Source organism: Crocodylus porosus, unplaced genomic scaffold, assembly GCF_001723895.1.
Source record: "Crocodylus porosus isolate Cpor-Errol unplaced genomic scaffold, CroPor_comp1, whole genome shotgun sequence".
Taxonomy (NCBI): Eukaryota; Metazoa; Chordata; order Crocodylia; family Crocodylidae; genus Crocodylus; species Crocodylus porosus.
In genome coordinates this window covers 18202537-18215952 of record NW_017728917.1, presented here as the reverse complement: position 1 = coordinate 18215952, position 13416 = coordinate 18202537, and the positions used below count along the sequence as shown (strand labels likewise).

The following is a 13416-nucleotide window of genomic DNA, read 5'->3' as shown; positions in this document are numbered from 1 at the left end:
TGTGGGCCCGAGGACCGAGCCCTGGGGGACCCCACTGCCCACATCCCTCCAGGCTGAAAATGACCCGTCCACCACCACTCTCTGGGCGCGGCCCTCCAGCCAGTTGGCAGCCTATTTGACTGTGCAGGTGTCGACACCACAGTCCCCCAGTTTAGTCGAGATTAATTTCTGACAAGGGCCTCGATGGGGAAAATGCAGCCTCTGCATGAACCTCAGCTTCTCCCCCTTCATCCCACCCTTCAGCCTTGGCTCCTGGCCTTGGGTCTTTTGGCAGCAGCTAACACAGCTGGGGTCAGTGCACCAGGGTGGCCAGTGCACATAGGCCTGTGGGCTCCCCCAGAGTGGTCATGTCCTTGCAGTGAGATTCTGGGTGCTGTGGTAAGGACATGAACTTTGCATTGCAGTTCCCCATGCTGCAGGCTCTTGGCTTCCCTGGAGCCAGGGGGAGAGCTGCCAGACTTGGCAGGGAGCACCGGAGATGTCAGCGGTGCCTCCCCAGTGCCGAGGAGCTGAATACACTTGGCCGGGGAGCTCGTTCCAGCCTGCCCGAATCCATCCTCTGAGAAACCCTGGAGGGAGATGCTCAGCTGGACGGCCCTGAGGTTCTGGCAGTTGTCCCTTCTTTCCAGACCCTGCGTGGCCCACCTGAAACTCTTGCTCTGAGGGACAAGGGACAGCTCACCTCACCTCCCCTCACTTGCTGGCTGAAGGGGAACACCCAAACTACTAATGGCATCAATTGCCTTATGGCAGAGCATGGCCTTCATCCCTCTGCCCATATGTGCATGCCATGGAGAGCTTGGGCAGTTTGGCCTGTTTAACCCCTCAAAGGCTGGATGAGAACTGGGACTGTCTAGTTCTGTCGCCAAATCTGCGTGTCAGCAGCTGGTGCCTTCCCAGAGCCCCCAGCTGAGGGAGGGGGCCTGGGGACAGGCTGCTGCAGGGCCAGAGGTGTACACATGCTGATTATCTAGGTCCTTTATTGTGTCGTCATGGCTGTGGATGGTGAGTGCGTCACAGATGGAAACAGACCCCCTGCTTAGACCAGCCCTCCTGCTTGTCTTCTCAAAAGCGCAGGGTATGAAGCCCTGATTCAGCATCAGCAAAGCACTTAAAACATGTGCTTAAATCCCATTGCTCCAGTGGGACTTAAACACAGTCTTAAGTGCTTTGCTGAATTGGGGCCTAGGAGACTCACTTGGTGCCATGCAGAAAGTTTGTAGCAGACTTGGGAGCTGTATTCAGATCTTCTGCATATCTTGATACTTAGAGCATCCTTGTGTTGACTCACAAAGAGGGGGTGGATGTGGCTGCAGGTATTGAGGGCTGATGGAAAGCCTCTTCTTGCATGGAGTGGATGTGAGGAGGATGGCAGCAGGGCAAGCTCTTTCTAGTCCTTGCTCTTTGCCTTGTGTTTGACCTGCAAGAGACCATGTTTGGGGAAGGAAAGAGGAGTTCAGAACCTGTGGTCTGTTTGATTGTCTCTTTGCTGAGCTGGCTGGTGAGGGGGCAGCAGCTGCCCGTTTTGGAGGTGGTACGTTGTGATGCAGACACTCGATCTGGATGGAGAAGCATCATATGCTCTTTCCCTGGAGACTCCAAGCAGAATCCAAAAACCAACACTTTCTGTTCACTGCCAACCTGGGGCTAAGCTCAGACAACGGTATCTGTCATCCTATTGCCCCATGAAACACTTCTATTGGCTTTTAATTTCCTTCAGCTGCTCTGTTTGGGACTGGGGTTGCTGGGTGAATTTTCTTTTGGGTGTCTGGGATGTGGGGATCAGAGGGAACCCTGTATTGTCTGGGTGACCATTGCTGAGGTGGAGGATCTCTCCTTACCCTCACATCTGTTTGTTCCTTGTGAGGTCAAGGCAGGGAACATCTATTTCAGATAGAGACCCCCGCCCCGCTCCTCAAACTCCTCTCCTCCGACCCAACCCCCGGTCTGAACCTCAGCCTCTGGTAGCAGTTGCACTCTGATACAATCCTTTACCCTACACTGATCCTCCATTATTGATTTTCAGCATAGGTTTTGCTCTCAAAGAGCCCTGGGGGGTGTTAAAGGTTCCCTGGAAGACAGGATAACAGGGACCTATATGATGTGTTAACTGGCAAATTACCGACCAATTAATAATAGTAAATGGCATGTATTTTGCCTTTCCTGTCTGCTCCCTCATTGCTCTGGTAAGTGGGCTTGAAGGGAGGCAATGAATCGGAGCCTCAGAAAAAACAGCGGCTTTTCTGCCCAGCTCAGTACTGCTCCACGTACGTGTACATATGTTGGATGCTTGGTCATGGCCTTATCGTGCTCTTTCTTGAAGGCTGTGGCTCACCAGATGCCATTGCATATCATCTCCACCTTGTTTGGAGATGGCTTGCAGCTGAGGGGGAAAGATGACCAACTCCTGGAGATGGGACTCTTCACATCTCCAGCCTGGTACAGTTCTGATAGAGGCAGAGACAGCTTTTTCCACCTTCAGTCCCTGTCATGACCTGGAGCACCCTTCCCTCTGGACATAAGCATTTAGTCTTTCCTGTCCATCCGTGGCTTGGTTTTGTGGCAGAGTGTAGGACTCAGCTCTGGCAGAGGTTTTTGTGAGGGGGACGCTCTCCCACTAAGGGATGAATGGAGGTCCCCTCTAAACTTGACTTGGAGCGGCACTGGACATGCAATACTGGTGATAAACCTACTGCTCTGGCTGCTTGCAGCATTGATTGTCCAGCTCAACCTCCTTCACACTGTGGGTGGCTGAGAAATGAGGCTTCCTTGACTAAGGTGTGGGTGATGGCTTCGTTGAGTTGGCAGGGCCTTCATCCAAGGCAGTCAGGATGGAGCCTGCTGGAAAGCAGATTGCTTTACCTTTTGCCCACCATGGTGGCATGCCGTCTTGTTAACCTGAGTGTGGGGCATATGCTTTAGGGGTAGCTGTGCAGGCTGAGAGAACAGAGAAGAATTGTTTCTTCAGGTCAGCTGATTGTCACGGGTCAGGAAGGGATGCTACCTGTTTTGTGCAGCATCCGGCACATGGCCAGATAACTTTGAATCTCCCCCTGAAGCGTCTGGCGTTTGCTGTTGTCGGAGGCTAGGCTTCCATACCAGTGTCTGAATCTGCCACGGCAGCCGGCGCGGTACCTCTCCCACCATCCAAGCCAGCCCAGCATGGCCCAATCTTGCCATAGTGCCTGCCTGCACTTCTCTAACGAGGCACTTTGCTGTGAATGAGCTAATTGAGGCATAATTATTTATTGAGGTGGTGTCGGCATGGCTGTGGCAGGCGGGGGCTCCTCCTGGCCCTGGAGTGCAGCTGTATTTGTCGTTTCCCAGAGAGTTTGTTGAGACAAAGCAGAGAGGAGTAAACACCATAAACATTTATCCTCTTGCATATTCAGCAGCAGATGAGGTTGGGGAAGCTGCAAATTGGAGTGCAGAGAGCAGCAGGGAACAGAGATTGCATTGGCTGGGTGGTGCTGCCTGGGCTAAAATACCTTCATTGGTTACACTCCTGTCTGCCCGGGACTCCGGCTTTCCTTTAACCCCTTCCTGCCACCTGCTAGGCATTTGGGGAGCGGTAGCAGAAAAAAGGGACACTGATTTCTGCTATTGGAGAAGGGGCACAGAATGTGTGCGTGTCTTGCAGGGGACAAAGATAGCCAGCTGTGGATCAAGCCTGTATGTGGGAGCCTTGATCCAGGAGTGCCTGAGCCACGTAGGGGTTCCCTGAGCTATGGAAACCTCTGCTGAGAGGTACTTATGCGCCTCTTGGAGGTAGCACATGCTTCTCTTGAGGGTAATGGCCAGGCTTTTTCCTCTTTCTCCCTTTTCCTGGCACAGACTCTCCAGCTCGCTAGGCTTTGGGGCCTTGTGGGCTGTGTGGCTGCAGGGGAGCTGCCTCCGTGTCCCTGCCTGCCGCAGGTTACCGTCAGCACTTTCTGTAACCACCTGAAACAAAAAACGCTGTGTGGCACAGGTGATATTGAGAAGGGGGAGCTCTCTTGAGCCTCAGTCTGTCCCCAGCAGCTGCCGTCCTCTCAGCCTCCTCTGATAGCAAAATGGCCAAGAAACTGCAGGTGCTCAGCCTGGGTGGAGATATCTGCTAGTGGATTGATTCCCTCTCCCCCCACAATACAGCTTATTCCTCAGGCCTCAATTCTCTTCTGCTTAGTCAGTGCAATCCTTCCTGGGTCCCAGCGCTTGGTACCTGGTGCTGGACAGCCAGGAGCACCCAGCAGGGTGAGGTGCTGAGGGGAGCAGTAGGCAGGGACCTTTCAGTCGGCTCCATTTGTCACGAGGGTGAGGCATTATCTTGGTGCATCTTCCTGCTCTCACCTGTGTGAGAATGGAAAAGCAGCAGCCAGCCAGGGCTTTTCCCTCCCCCTCCCTCCCCTGGTGGTAGTGGGAGCCCTGTGTCTTTGGGCTGCTGCTGGCTCTTGTAACCCTGCCAGCCACTGGCTCCAGGGATGCGAACTTGCTTTTGGTCCTCTGTGGTGCTGACCCTGATAGTCTGATGGGGGGGGGCATGAGTAGTACATAGGGGTGGCTTCCTCCAGCAGATACGGACCCAGCAGGACAGGGGGAGCATGCCCATCTCCCCCTTCTCTAGCAAGGGCTGGCATAGCCCTTGACCCAGCCTGGGCAAGAGCAGAGGAAAGGAGTCTGCTTGTGACCGAGTCCTCAACCCCTTGCCCCAGCAGAGGAAGTGAGAGCAGCTGAGCAAGAGGAAGTGAACTGTTGTGCAGGGCTGGATCAGCTCAGCTGGATGCTTTGCCACCTCTCTACTCTCCCGTTCAGTGCCTGGGGTGGTTAATGCGGCAGTGGTGCGGCTTCCTGGCTCCACGTTGGCTCCTGGCTCTCTGGTTAGGGAAACTGCTCCGTGCTCATGGGAATTGAATGCCACAGGGGCCTGGAGAAAAGCAGGCGGGGGCAGCCCCCAAATCTCAGCGAGTGGCTCTAAACAGGAAATGAAAAGAAGTTGGCTCGTGAGTGTGTAACATACGGAGCTGCAGTGTTTTCCTCCCGTCTGCAAGCCTATCTGCCTGGTGGGGACCGGTGCCCAGCCTCTTGTGTTTGCTGGTAGACAGCAGTGCAGGGTGGGCTCTGGAGGGTGCCTTCTGCTTCCTGGGTCTCCTGGTGGCACAGATCCTCCATGCTTGGCTTCCCAGCTCCGCAGGGGAAAGGCTTACACAGATGATTGATCCCTTGGGATGCTTCTGTTCCTATTAATTAATATCTCTATTATTGACTTGTCTCATGGGGGCCTAAACTGTCAAAGCCCATGGAAGGGGCTTCCCTTCCCTTCTTGACCAGGAGGCATATACTAGAAGTCCCTCTTTTCCCCACAGTCTTTGCAGTGCTGAGACAGTGTCTAGTGTCTGCCTTTGCTCTGAAGGGCTCTGTACCTTTAAGGCTTTAACCCTTTTTATCCCTTAGCCTTGTACCCAGGGCCTCCCCCAGGGGTAGGAGTGAGCTGGTGCCAGATGACCCACTGACCTGAGGGCCTGCATTCCCTGTGTGCCACCCTACAGAGGTGCCACTTCATAGTGTCACAGGGTAGAAATTTTGCAGGGGGGACTGGGGCTGACTTGTGAGCTGGGCTCTTGGCCTCCAATAGCTCAGGAGCTCAGCACTTCCCCATATGTTAGACACGTGCTGCATGGCTTCAAAACCCCGCAGGGAGCAGAGCATGTTCTGAGCCAGTTGCTTCCCAAACCCGCCCCTGTGAACTCCAAGCTGCTTAGGAAGCCTCTTTAAGCAAGAACCCCTGGGGGTCCCTGCACATGTGTCCTTTTGCTGGAAGTGCTGACTTCACCTGGGCTCATGGCTGCCTGTTCAGGGCTTGGACAAACACTTTGCACCTGTGGGCGCACTGGGAACAGGCGTGGGACAGATAAACCCACGTGGGCTGTGGTGGCGCTGCTGGGTTCTGCAGGAGCAGTGCAATGGTGGCACATTGCCATTGCTGGATGCCATCGGGGTGGGATGAGGCCTACTGGGTGACTGAGCTGACCCACCCCTTCGTTCACCTCTCTTCTCAGGGCTCAGTCCCTCCTCCATCTTTTCCCACATCTCCTGGATCCTGGAACCCGTGGTTAGAGGCTGCTGGACCAGGCGTTGTCAGGGCAACAGCTCTCCTCCTCCTGAGGTGAACAGAGAAAGAGATTTCACGGTTCAGGGAGTTTCCCAGTTCCTGACCCCTGTCCTCCATCATCTCTGTCATCCTGGGTAGCACCACGTGGCCAGGCCTGTGTCGGGGCGGGGGGTGCGGTGCTGGTGAGAGAATGACTTCATTTAAATTCCTTCTTTGTGCAGGATGTTAGGGAATCTGAGCCCTGGGGAGAAGGCGTTCGATCGGCAGCTGCTGCGCGGGTGGAGACCTGACAAGCCTTCTGCCCCAGGCACCCCCTTGCTGCGGTGTCTCCAACTCTTTCTAGGTACGAGTGAGGAATACAGGCTCCTTGAGGGTCTCCCTGCTCAGGTGCCCGGACCACTGGGACTGGGGTTCACAGCAGCGTGTCTGGAGACATGAACTGGCTGGTGGAGGGTGACTGCTCTGCACCAGCCCTTGCCGGGGTTGGATCAGAGGGTCTGATCCAGAGGCTGAATCCCTGGCCCCCTTGCTCAATAGCTGCAGATATCCCTTTCCTCCAAGAATTTGCCCAGCCCCTTTTTGAATGTGGCTAACCTGACAGCTTCCACAGCAGCACGTGACAAGGAGTTTCATGTCTTAATGATGTGAAAAAGGACTTCCTTTTGTTAGTTTTAAACTTACTACCTACCAGTTTCATATTGTGACCACTAGTTCTTCTATTGAGAGAGTTAGTAATAAATCCCTGTTCGCTTTCTCTTCGCCACTTAGTATTTTGTAAACCTTATGCTCCCTCTCAAGCATCTCTTTTCTAAACTGAATGAGCCTAGCCTCATGTGGAAGCCTCTCCATACCGTTAATTATCCTTGTTACCTTTCTCTGGATCTTCTGTAATTCTTCTACATGCTTTTCGAAGCATGGGGACCAGACCTGGGCACAGTATCCAAGGTGTTGATGCACTATGGATTTATAAAGGGGCATCCTGATACTTTCTTTTTCACAAAATGTACAGGTGACCTACAGGTGAACGGGCCTCGTGTCCCGTTCCCCAGGTCAAGAGTATGGGGCCTTGGCGTTGCTATGAGATGGTGATTCTCCTAATGGGACTGGCAAATAATTACCTCTGTCCTTTGATCACTGTGGATCAGGGTCATGAGCTGACATTCAGTGCCCTCTTACTGGATGGAGATGCCTGACCCAGCCCAGCTGTGTCCTGTTTTTCTTCATCAGCTCCCCAGGCACAAGCACAGAGAGGGGTTTCCACTTTGCTGCCTCCTGCTTTTTGGAAGCTATGTGGAATGAGGCCTTCAGGCTCAGGTTCCTGAGCAAGGACCGCCTGGGTCTACTGCCCTCCCTTCACCCTAGGCAGCAGTCGCAGTGCTCAGTGAAAGGCACGCTTGAGAAAATTGCCCTACATTCGTCTCTGCCAATTCCGGGCACTGGCTGAGCTACGATGCCTTTTGGCTGCTGTTCCAGCTCCCTTTTGTAAAAGCTTCTTCTGGATCTGCAAATGTGGGACAGTGTTTAACCAACAAGACTGTGAGCTGATGCTGGCAGGGGAGCTGTGGCCCGGCTGTGCCTGCCAAACCTGCCGGGACATGCCTACCAGGGGGGTCACAGGAGTCTGTTCCCTTTCCCCCACATTGGAACATTGTCTGGCTGGCCAGATGCATTGTATAGGAGGTGGACTATGCCTCTGTCAGCTGTGGTAAATCCTGTGTCCCCAGGGAGACTGTACCTCAGCAGTGTTAGCTCTGGAGTTTAGTGCTTGCTCTCTGCGGGTGCAGCGAGCGAGGGCAGGCTTCTAGCTCGCACAGGAAGCAGAGACAGTTCAGTCTCTGTGGCTCACTCAGGTCTCGATGTTTCTGCTGTTGTTGCAGCCTTGGGACCAGTGCCATACCTAGACTCCTGGAGGGCCCTGGGTGAACTTTTTTGATAATAATAATGGACAGTGGGGAAAAAAGTTACCATTTTCATGTACCCGTTCTGTCCCGGGCCCCTGGCAGCCACCTGGTTAGCTCATGCCTGTGTCCAGCTGGGTTCGGGACCTGTTGGTGCCAATAGTGACGGTGGAGCCTTGTGTGGTGGCTCCTGGGACCTTTTGAATTCATGATATTTGGCACAGCCTGGATGGGAATCACTGTGGGCCTCTAATCTTTTTGGCTGATGTTGCAGACCTGAAATGCCTGGTCTGGGCTCTTGTCTTTCCCCTGTACCTTCCAGACCTCTGAGTTGGTCTCTTTCCTGGTAATGGGGTTTTGTCAACCAGTCTTAGCCCCTTTGGGCATCTGTGAGAACTAGGAAGAGAAAAGGGCATTATAAGGAAGGTGGGGATTTCCCCAAAGATCTGGTAGGGAGGGTTTCTGAGCAGTGTTTGCTGGAGGCTTTGGTATGTTAAGTGAAGTACTTGATAAAGGCAGCCCTCTGTTTGTCTTGGCAGGACCTTTGCTGGGGAGTGTGTTGTCTCTCAGGAAGGTCGGGGCATGGCATCCAGTGCAACTCTTGCGTCACTGTGCCGAGCTTTCCTTTGATGCTGCTTGCTGGTGCCGCGGCATTGTGTTAGCCTGGCATAGTTCTCTGGCTGGTCCCGTCTGACTCAGATTTGTGTGATCTGCGACTGGGTGGGGGGAGAGGACGTGCCAGTACTCCAGGGCAGAACTTCAAGCTAAAGCAGGGGGAGCATGATGGAGGTTTTGGAGGGTGACCTGGGTACCTCAATACTGGAGGGTGCCCATGGCTAATGGGGATCAGTATAGCTGGTGGCTGGGGGTCAGGGTTCAGTCCTGTAGGGTTTACTGGTATGACCAGGTCCGGTGGAGCCAGAAAAGCTGGTGTACTTGCTTGAGCAAAAGCTCCTGGTCTCTGGACCCACAGAGCGTCTCCTTAAGGTTGAATTGTTTCAGCTGGCACTCTGATAAAGTCGTCCCTTCTAGACCTGAGTGACAGCAGGAAGAGTTGCTTCTTACGTCTTCTGAGGTGAGGACAGATTGTGGAGCCAGTGTCATGCACTGTGTGGGCCCCAGAGGCTAGTACGTGCTGGCCAACCTCCTCATCTCATCTGGAGTGTCAGGAGACTGCAGATGGCACCGTGGCTGTGCCGTCACTTGGCCACGGTGACAGATTCTCGCCTTCTGCTGGGGAGGGGTCAATATAGTTTCCCTCCTAGACACTGGTTGGCGATGAGAAACATAGCTTTGGAGTTATTCGAAGCAAAACCAGTCAGCTAGCCAGAAACCTGACCTTGAACTCTGCTTCCCCTGTTCATGGTTTTGTGGTCTTCAGTTCCTCTCTTCTGTGCGGGACCAGCCGGGTCTGCCTGGCGCGGGTCACCCGCAACAGGAGCTAGAGCCTGTTCCGCAGCGAGCTTTCTGCCGCCCCGGTATGTGATGTGTGGGATGCCTGACCACGTCTGTTTGGAGGGGCACAGACCCCCGAGTGCACCCGCTGAGAAAAGCCCTCAGATGTTCTTCTAGCACCTTTGCAGCTCAGAGCGCTGTACAGGGATCAGCTTCACCCCCTGCTGAAAGGCAGTCACCTCTGGGGCAGATGATGGCAGCTGCTTCACAGCTGTGCAGCCGCAATCCCCCCAGCCGCTTAGCACAGGAAGGGAAGGAAGTGGTATGCACCGGAAGCTGCAGGGGAATGTGCAGGGCCGGGGCAATGTGTGTGGATTACAAATGCATTCCTCTTGTTACAGCTAGTGGAGATGCAGCTTTCTCTTTCAGGGGTGGCCTTGAGAGGGGAGGATGGGGGAGAACGAGCAGGTGTGAAGTTGCAAAGCTGTGCCCCCCTCGAGCCTCTGTACAGATCCAGATGACATCGTGCAATGAATCCCCTGGACCACGATCAAGCCAGCCAGGAGAATTCCTGAACCGGCGCCAGCTGAACTGCACTCGGGGAGGACTGGCCTAGCTAGCAACGGCTGTGAGAAGGCAGGCAGGGCTTAGGGGGGCATGAATCCCTCATGACCCCAGGCTATGAAGGGAAGGGGGGTTAGGCAAGGGAGCTAAGCAGGGGGGCTCTGCTGAATGTGGTAGTGATGAGTTTTTGAAGGTGCTGTGTAGCTGGAATGAGCTGTTAAGTCCCATCTAGGCTTCCTCTGGGCCATATTCAGCAGCACCCCCATATCCCCTTGGCTCCCCATTTGTTCCTGCTCTGTGGACCCCAAACCCCAGAGTAGAGGTGAGGGGACTACCTGAATCAGTGACAGCACACACACACGTGCCTGAGACATGGGGCTCCGGGATACATGTGGGGGATGCTTTGAGGTGACTGCTTTGCCTGTTTTTGGGGGAGTGGGCATGTTTCAGGCAAGAGGGACTGGGTGAGGGGCACTGCATGATGGTGCTTCCCAGTGTGAGACTGCATGGAGGCGCCTGGACAGGCCCAGTGGAGAGTGCAGTGCAGTTGGATCTGGGAGCAGCTTTTACCTGGGCCTTTCTTACTTCCCAGGCTCAGCCTTTGCTTGCCTTAAAACGCTCAGGCCAGCTTTGTGCAGTGACCAGGTTGGGTCAGTCAGCATGGCTCTGCCAGTGAGGTGCATGCTGCCCTGGCGCATGCTCTGGATTAATATGCCCCTGCTTTACCTTCAGGCTGGCTGCTGGAAAGGCAGCAAGGCAGCCAGGCTGTGGGGTTTTTAATCACTGCTCTCTTTCCCTCGGCGGAGAGCTCAGTGGGAGGCAGGCAGCCAGCCTGGTAAGAATGCTGATGGGGCTGTCCTGCTCTCTTCTCCAGTCTCTCCACTTTCCTGCTTTCTTTCTACCACGATCGCTCGCTAGCTTTGGCCACTCGGGGAGTCCCAATGCTGCTCCACGCTGAGCTGGGGCCTTTGCCTTGCTTTTGGATTTGGGGGTGATTCAGGACTCGAGGTCTCTGCTTCAGTGACTCTCCTGCCTCTGCAGACTTCATGTCTCCTGTTCTGCAGTACAACCCCCCCATTCCCCTCCATACCTGTTAATTTAGTAACAGGACTCTCCAGGGGAGCCGAGCCTCAGCTGCAGCAGGAGCCATTGGGCTGCTGGACTTTCCCCCGTTTCCGTCTGTGAGGACAGGTGGACGGGAGGAGTGGAGCTTTCTCTGTGCTCGCTGCAGCTGCTGTGGAGACTGTAGGAAAACCTGATCCCAGCGGGTTCTCAAGTGCCTGTACTCCAGGCCTTCCTAATTTACCCCCTGCCACAGCCGCTGCTCTTCCGAAGTGCCCCAGAATCCTTGCATCAGCTGCAAAGACACTTCAAGGAGATGGACTGGTTCCTGTTGCATCTCTGGGCCTTTGAGCTGGCTGCGAGGGGCTGAGCAAATCTGCTCCGGCCCAGGCAGGCTCGTGACTCCTCTGGAAAACTACTGGCAACCTCGTGTCTGGCCTCAGGCTGAGAACTGCCAGGGTAATTGAATCCACAGGGTGGGAGGACAGTGCCGAGGAGGACTCGAGAGATGGGGAGTGAGGGCAGGGGCCGTTCTCTCCAGGAGCCAGATCAGCAATTAGCCCTGAACTGCCAGAAAGTCTGGAGAGCAATTTCCAGCAAAGGCTGGCCTAGCAGGGGGTGATAGAGGTCAGGAATGAGGGGCACGGGCAGTGGGCTGTGTGTAGCAGAGGGAGCTGGGGATGGACGTAGCTGTAGGCTAGGAAGGAGGGGCATCAGTTAGAGCCATGTGTAGGGCGAGCCTGGGGCTGGTGGTGGTTGGTTGGAAGCCAGGCCAGGAGCAAAGGCCAGTTTTTCATGTTGTCCCTTCAGTCCTGCCTTAAAGACTGTTGTGTGCAACTAATCACTGGAGCCTGTAGGCAGATGGGATGGGCAGTCCGGTGGGGTAGGAATGGGCACTGCTGCAAGCTAGGCTGTCAGCCTGTTGCTTCCCTGTGCTGAATCCCAGGCAGCAGGGTGGAGGCTGGAGTTTGGCCCCAGCTGCCCAGGTTCTCCCACAGGCCCCCTGCCCCGGGAGGCTTTTTGTGGCCTCCCTTGGTGTCCTGGCTGGGTGGGGGTCGCTCACAGAGGCAGCGTGTCTGTGTACATCCCCTGGCCTTGTCTCACGGCCCCTGATGGTCACCTGTCTTCTGGGCACTGTGAGGCTGGTGAATCCCAGCTTGAGATAAGCAGACCTGGTGCTAGGCTGCTGTGTGCAAACTGCCTGTGATGCCATAAAATTCCCCGCAAGGAGCAGTCTCTGGGGAAGGGATGCAGAGCCCCTTGGTATCCTCTGTCTAATCTGAGGCCAGCTTCCTTGCTCTTGCTTTCAGTGTCTCATCACCTGCTCAGGCGAAGGGGATCTTTTGCCCCTCGGAGGAATGAGTCTGTGGTGGCAGAGGTGGGCACGTATCATTTCCTCACTTTGTTATTGCTCTAAATCAACAGCTCAGCCCCTCTTCCCCACTCCCCGCAAGCTGTGCATCGTGGTTTATGCAGCGTGTCAATGTATTGACAAACAACTCATCTCTCACTCTTGTTCTCCGCTCTTCTCCGACAGCCTCTGCAGATCGACGACAATTTCTGCGGCCAGGATTTTAACCAACCGCTGGGGGGGACGATCACCATTGAGGGGACGCCGCTCTTCGTGGATAAGGAGGACGGCATGACCTCAGTGGCAGCGTATGACTATCGTGGGCACACAGTGGTCTTTGCTGGCACTCGGAGTGGGAGGATCAAAAAGGTAGGCAACCTTCTGGCCTGGTTGTGGGTGAGGAGGCCAGCTGGCTTTTTGATGACTTGGAGGCAAGATTTGGGGCCTGTGCTGTGCTCTGGGATGGGGATAGCATGTTCTTGGTACAAAATGGCAGTGTGGGTAAAGGGCCATATCCCTTTGCTCCTGTCGGCCATCCATATTTATTAAAGCATTTCTTTGTGGGAGGGTTGTAACTTATGAAAGTGGCTGCCCTGAGGTATCCTTCCTTTGCTCAGTGAGAGCTGGAGTCATGCTGTTGGCCTGTGCTTGTTGTGTTCATCTATACCCTGTGAGCCTCGATTCTGGGATAGCTTTGCCATTGCCCCGAGGGGTGCTGTGCTGTGTTTGCACAGATGAGTCCATGCCCGTGGCGCTTGGTTGCTCTCTGCCATCTTGTCTGGTGGTAGCATGGGCTTGAACAGGTTGGCATTTCTTGGGTCAGATGAAACTCTTGTTGTCTTGTTTGGAGCTCTAATTCGGTGTCTAACTTAAATGCTGAATTTGGACCAAAGGACTTGAATAAGAGGAACTGGAGAAAGAAAGGCCCAAAATAACTTGAGGCAATTGCTGGTCTTTCACAATTCATCACCTTTGGACTAGGATGAAACTCAGAGCAGGAGTTTTCCCTTCACCCTCGCAGCTGTGGTGCTCCCAAGCTTGGCTGAGACGTTTCTTTT

General features: G+C 54.5%; 1 protein-coding gene across 1 annotated transcript in view; it reads left to right on the top strand.

Moving 5' to 3' along the window:
• Positions 1-13416, top strand: part of PLXNA1 (plexin A1) — a 225109-nt gene that overhangs the window by 26520 nt on the left and 185173 nt on the right. Inside the window, exon 3 of the mRNA XM_019536823.1 lies at positions 12545-12727. Coding sequence (XP_019392368.1) covers positions 12545-12727 — 183 coding nt within the window. The remainder of the gene's footprint in view (positions 1-12544; positions 12728-13416) is intronic.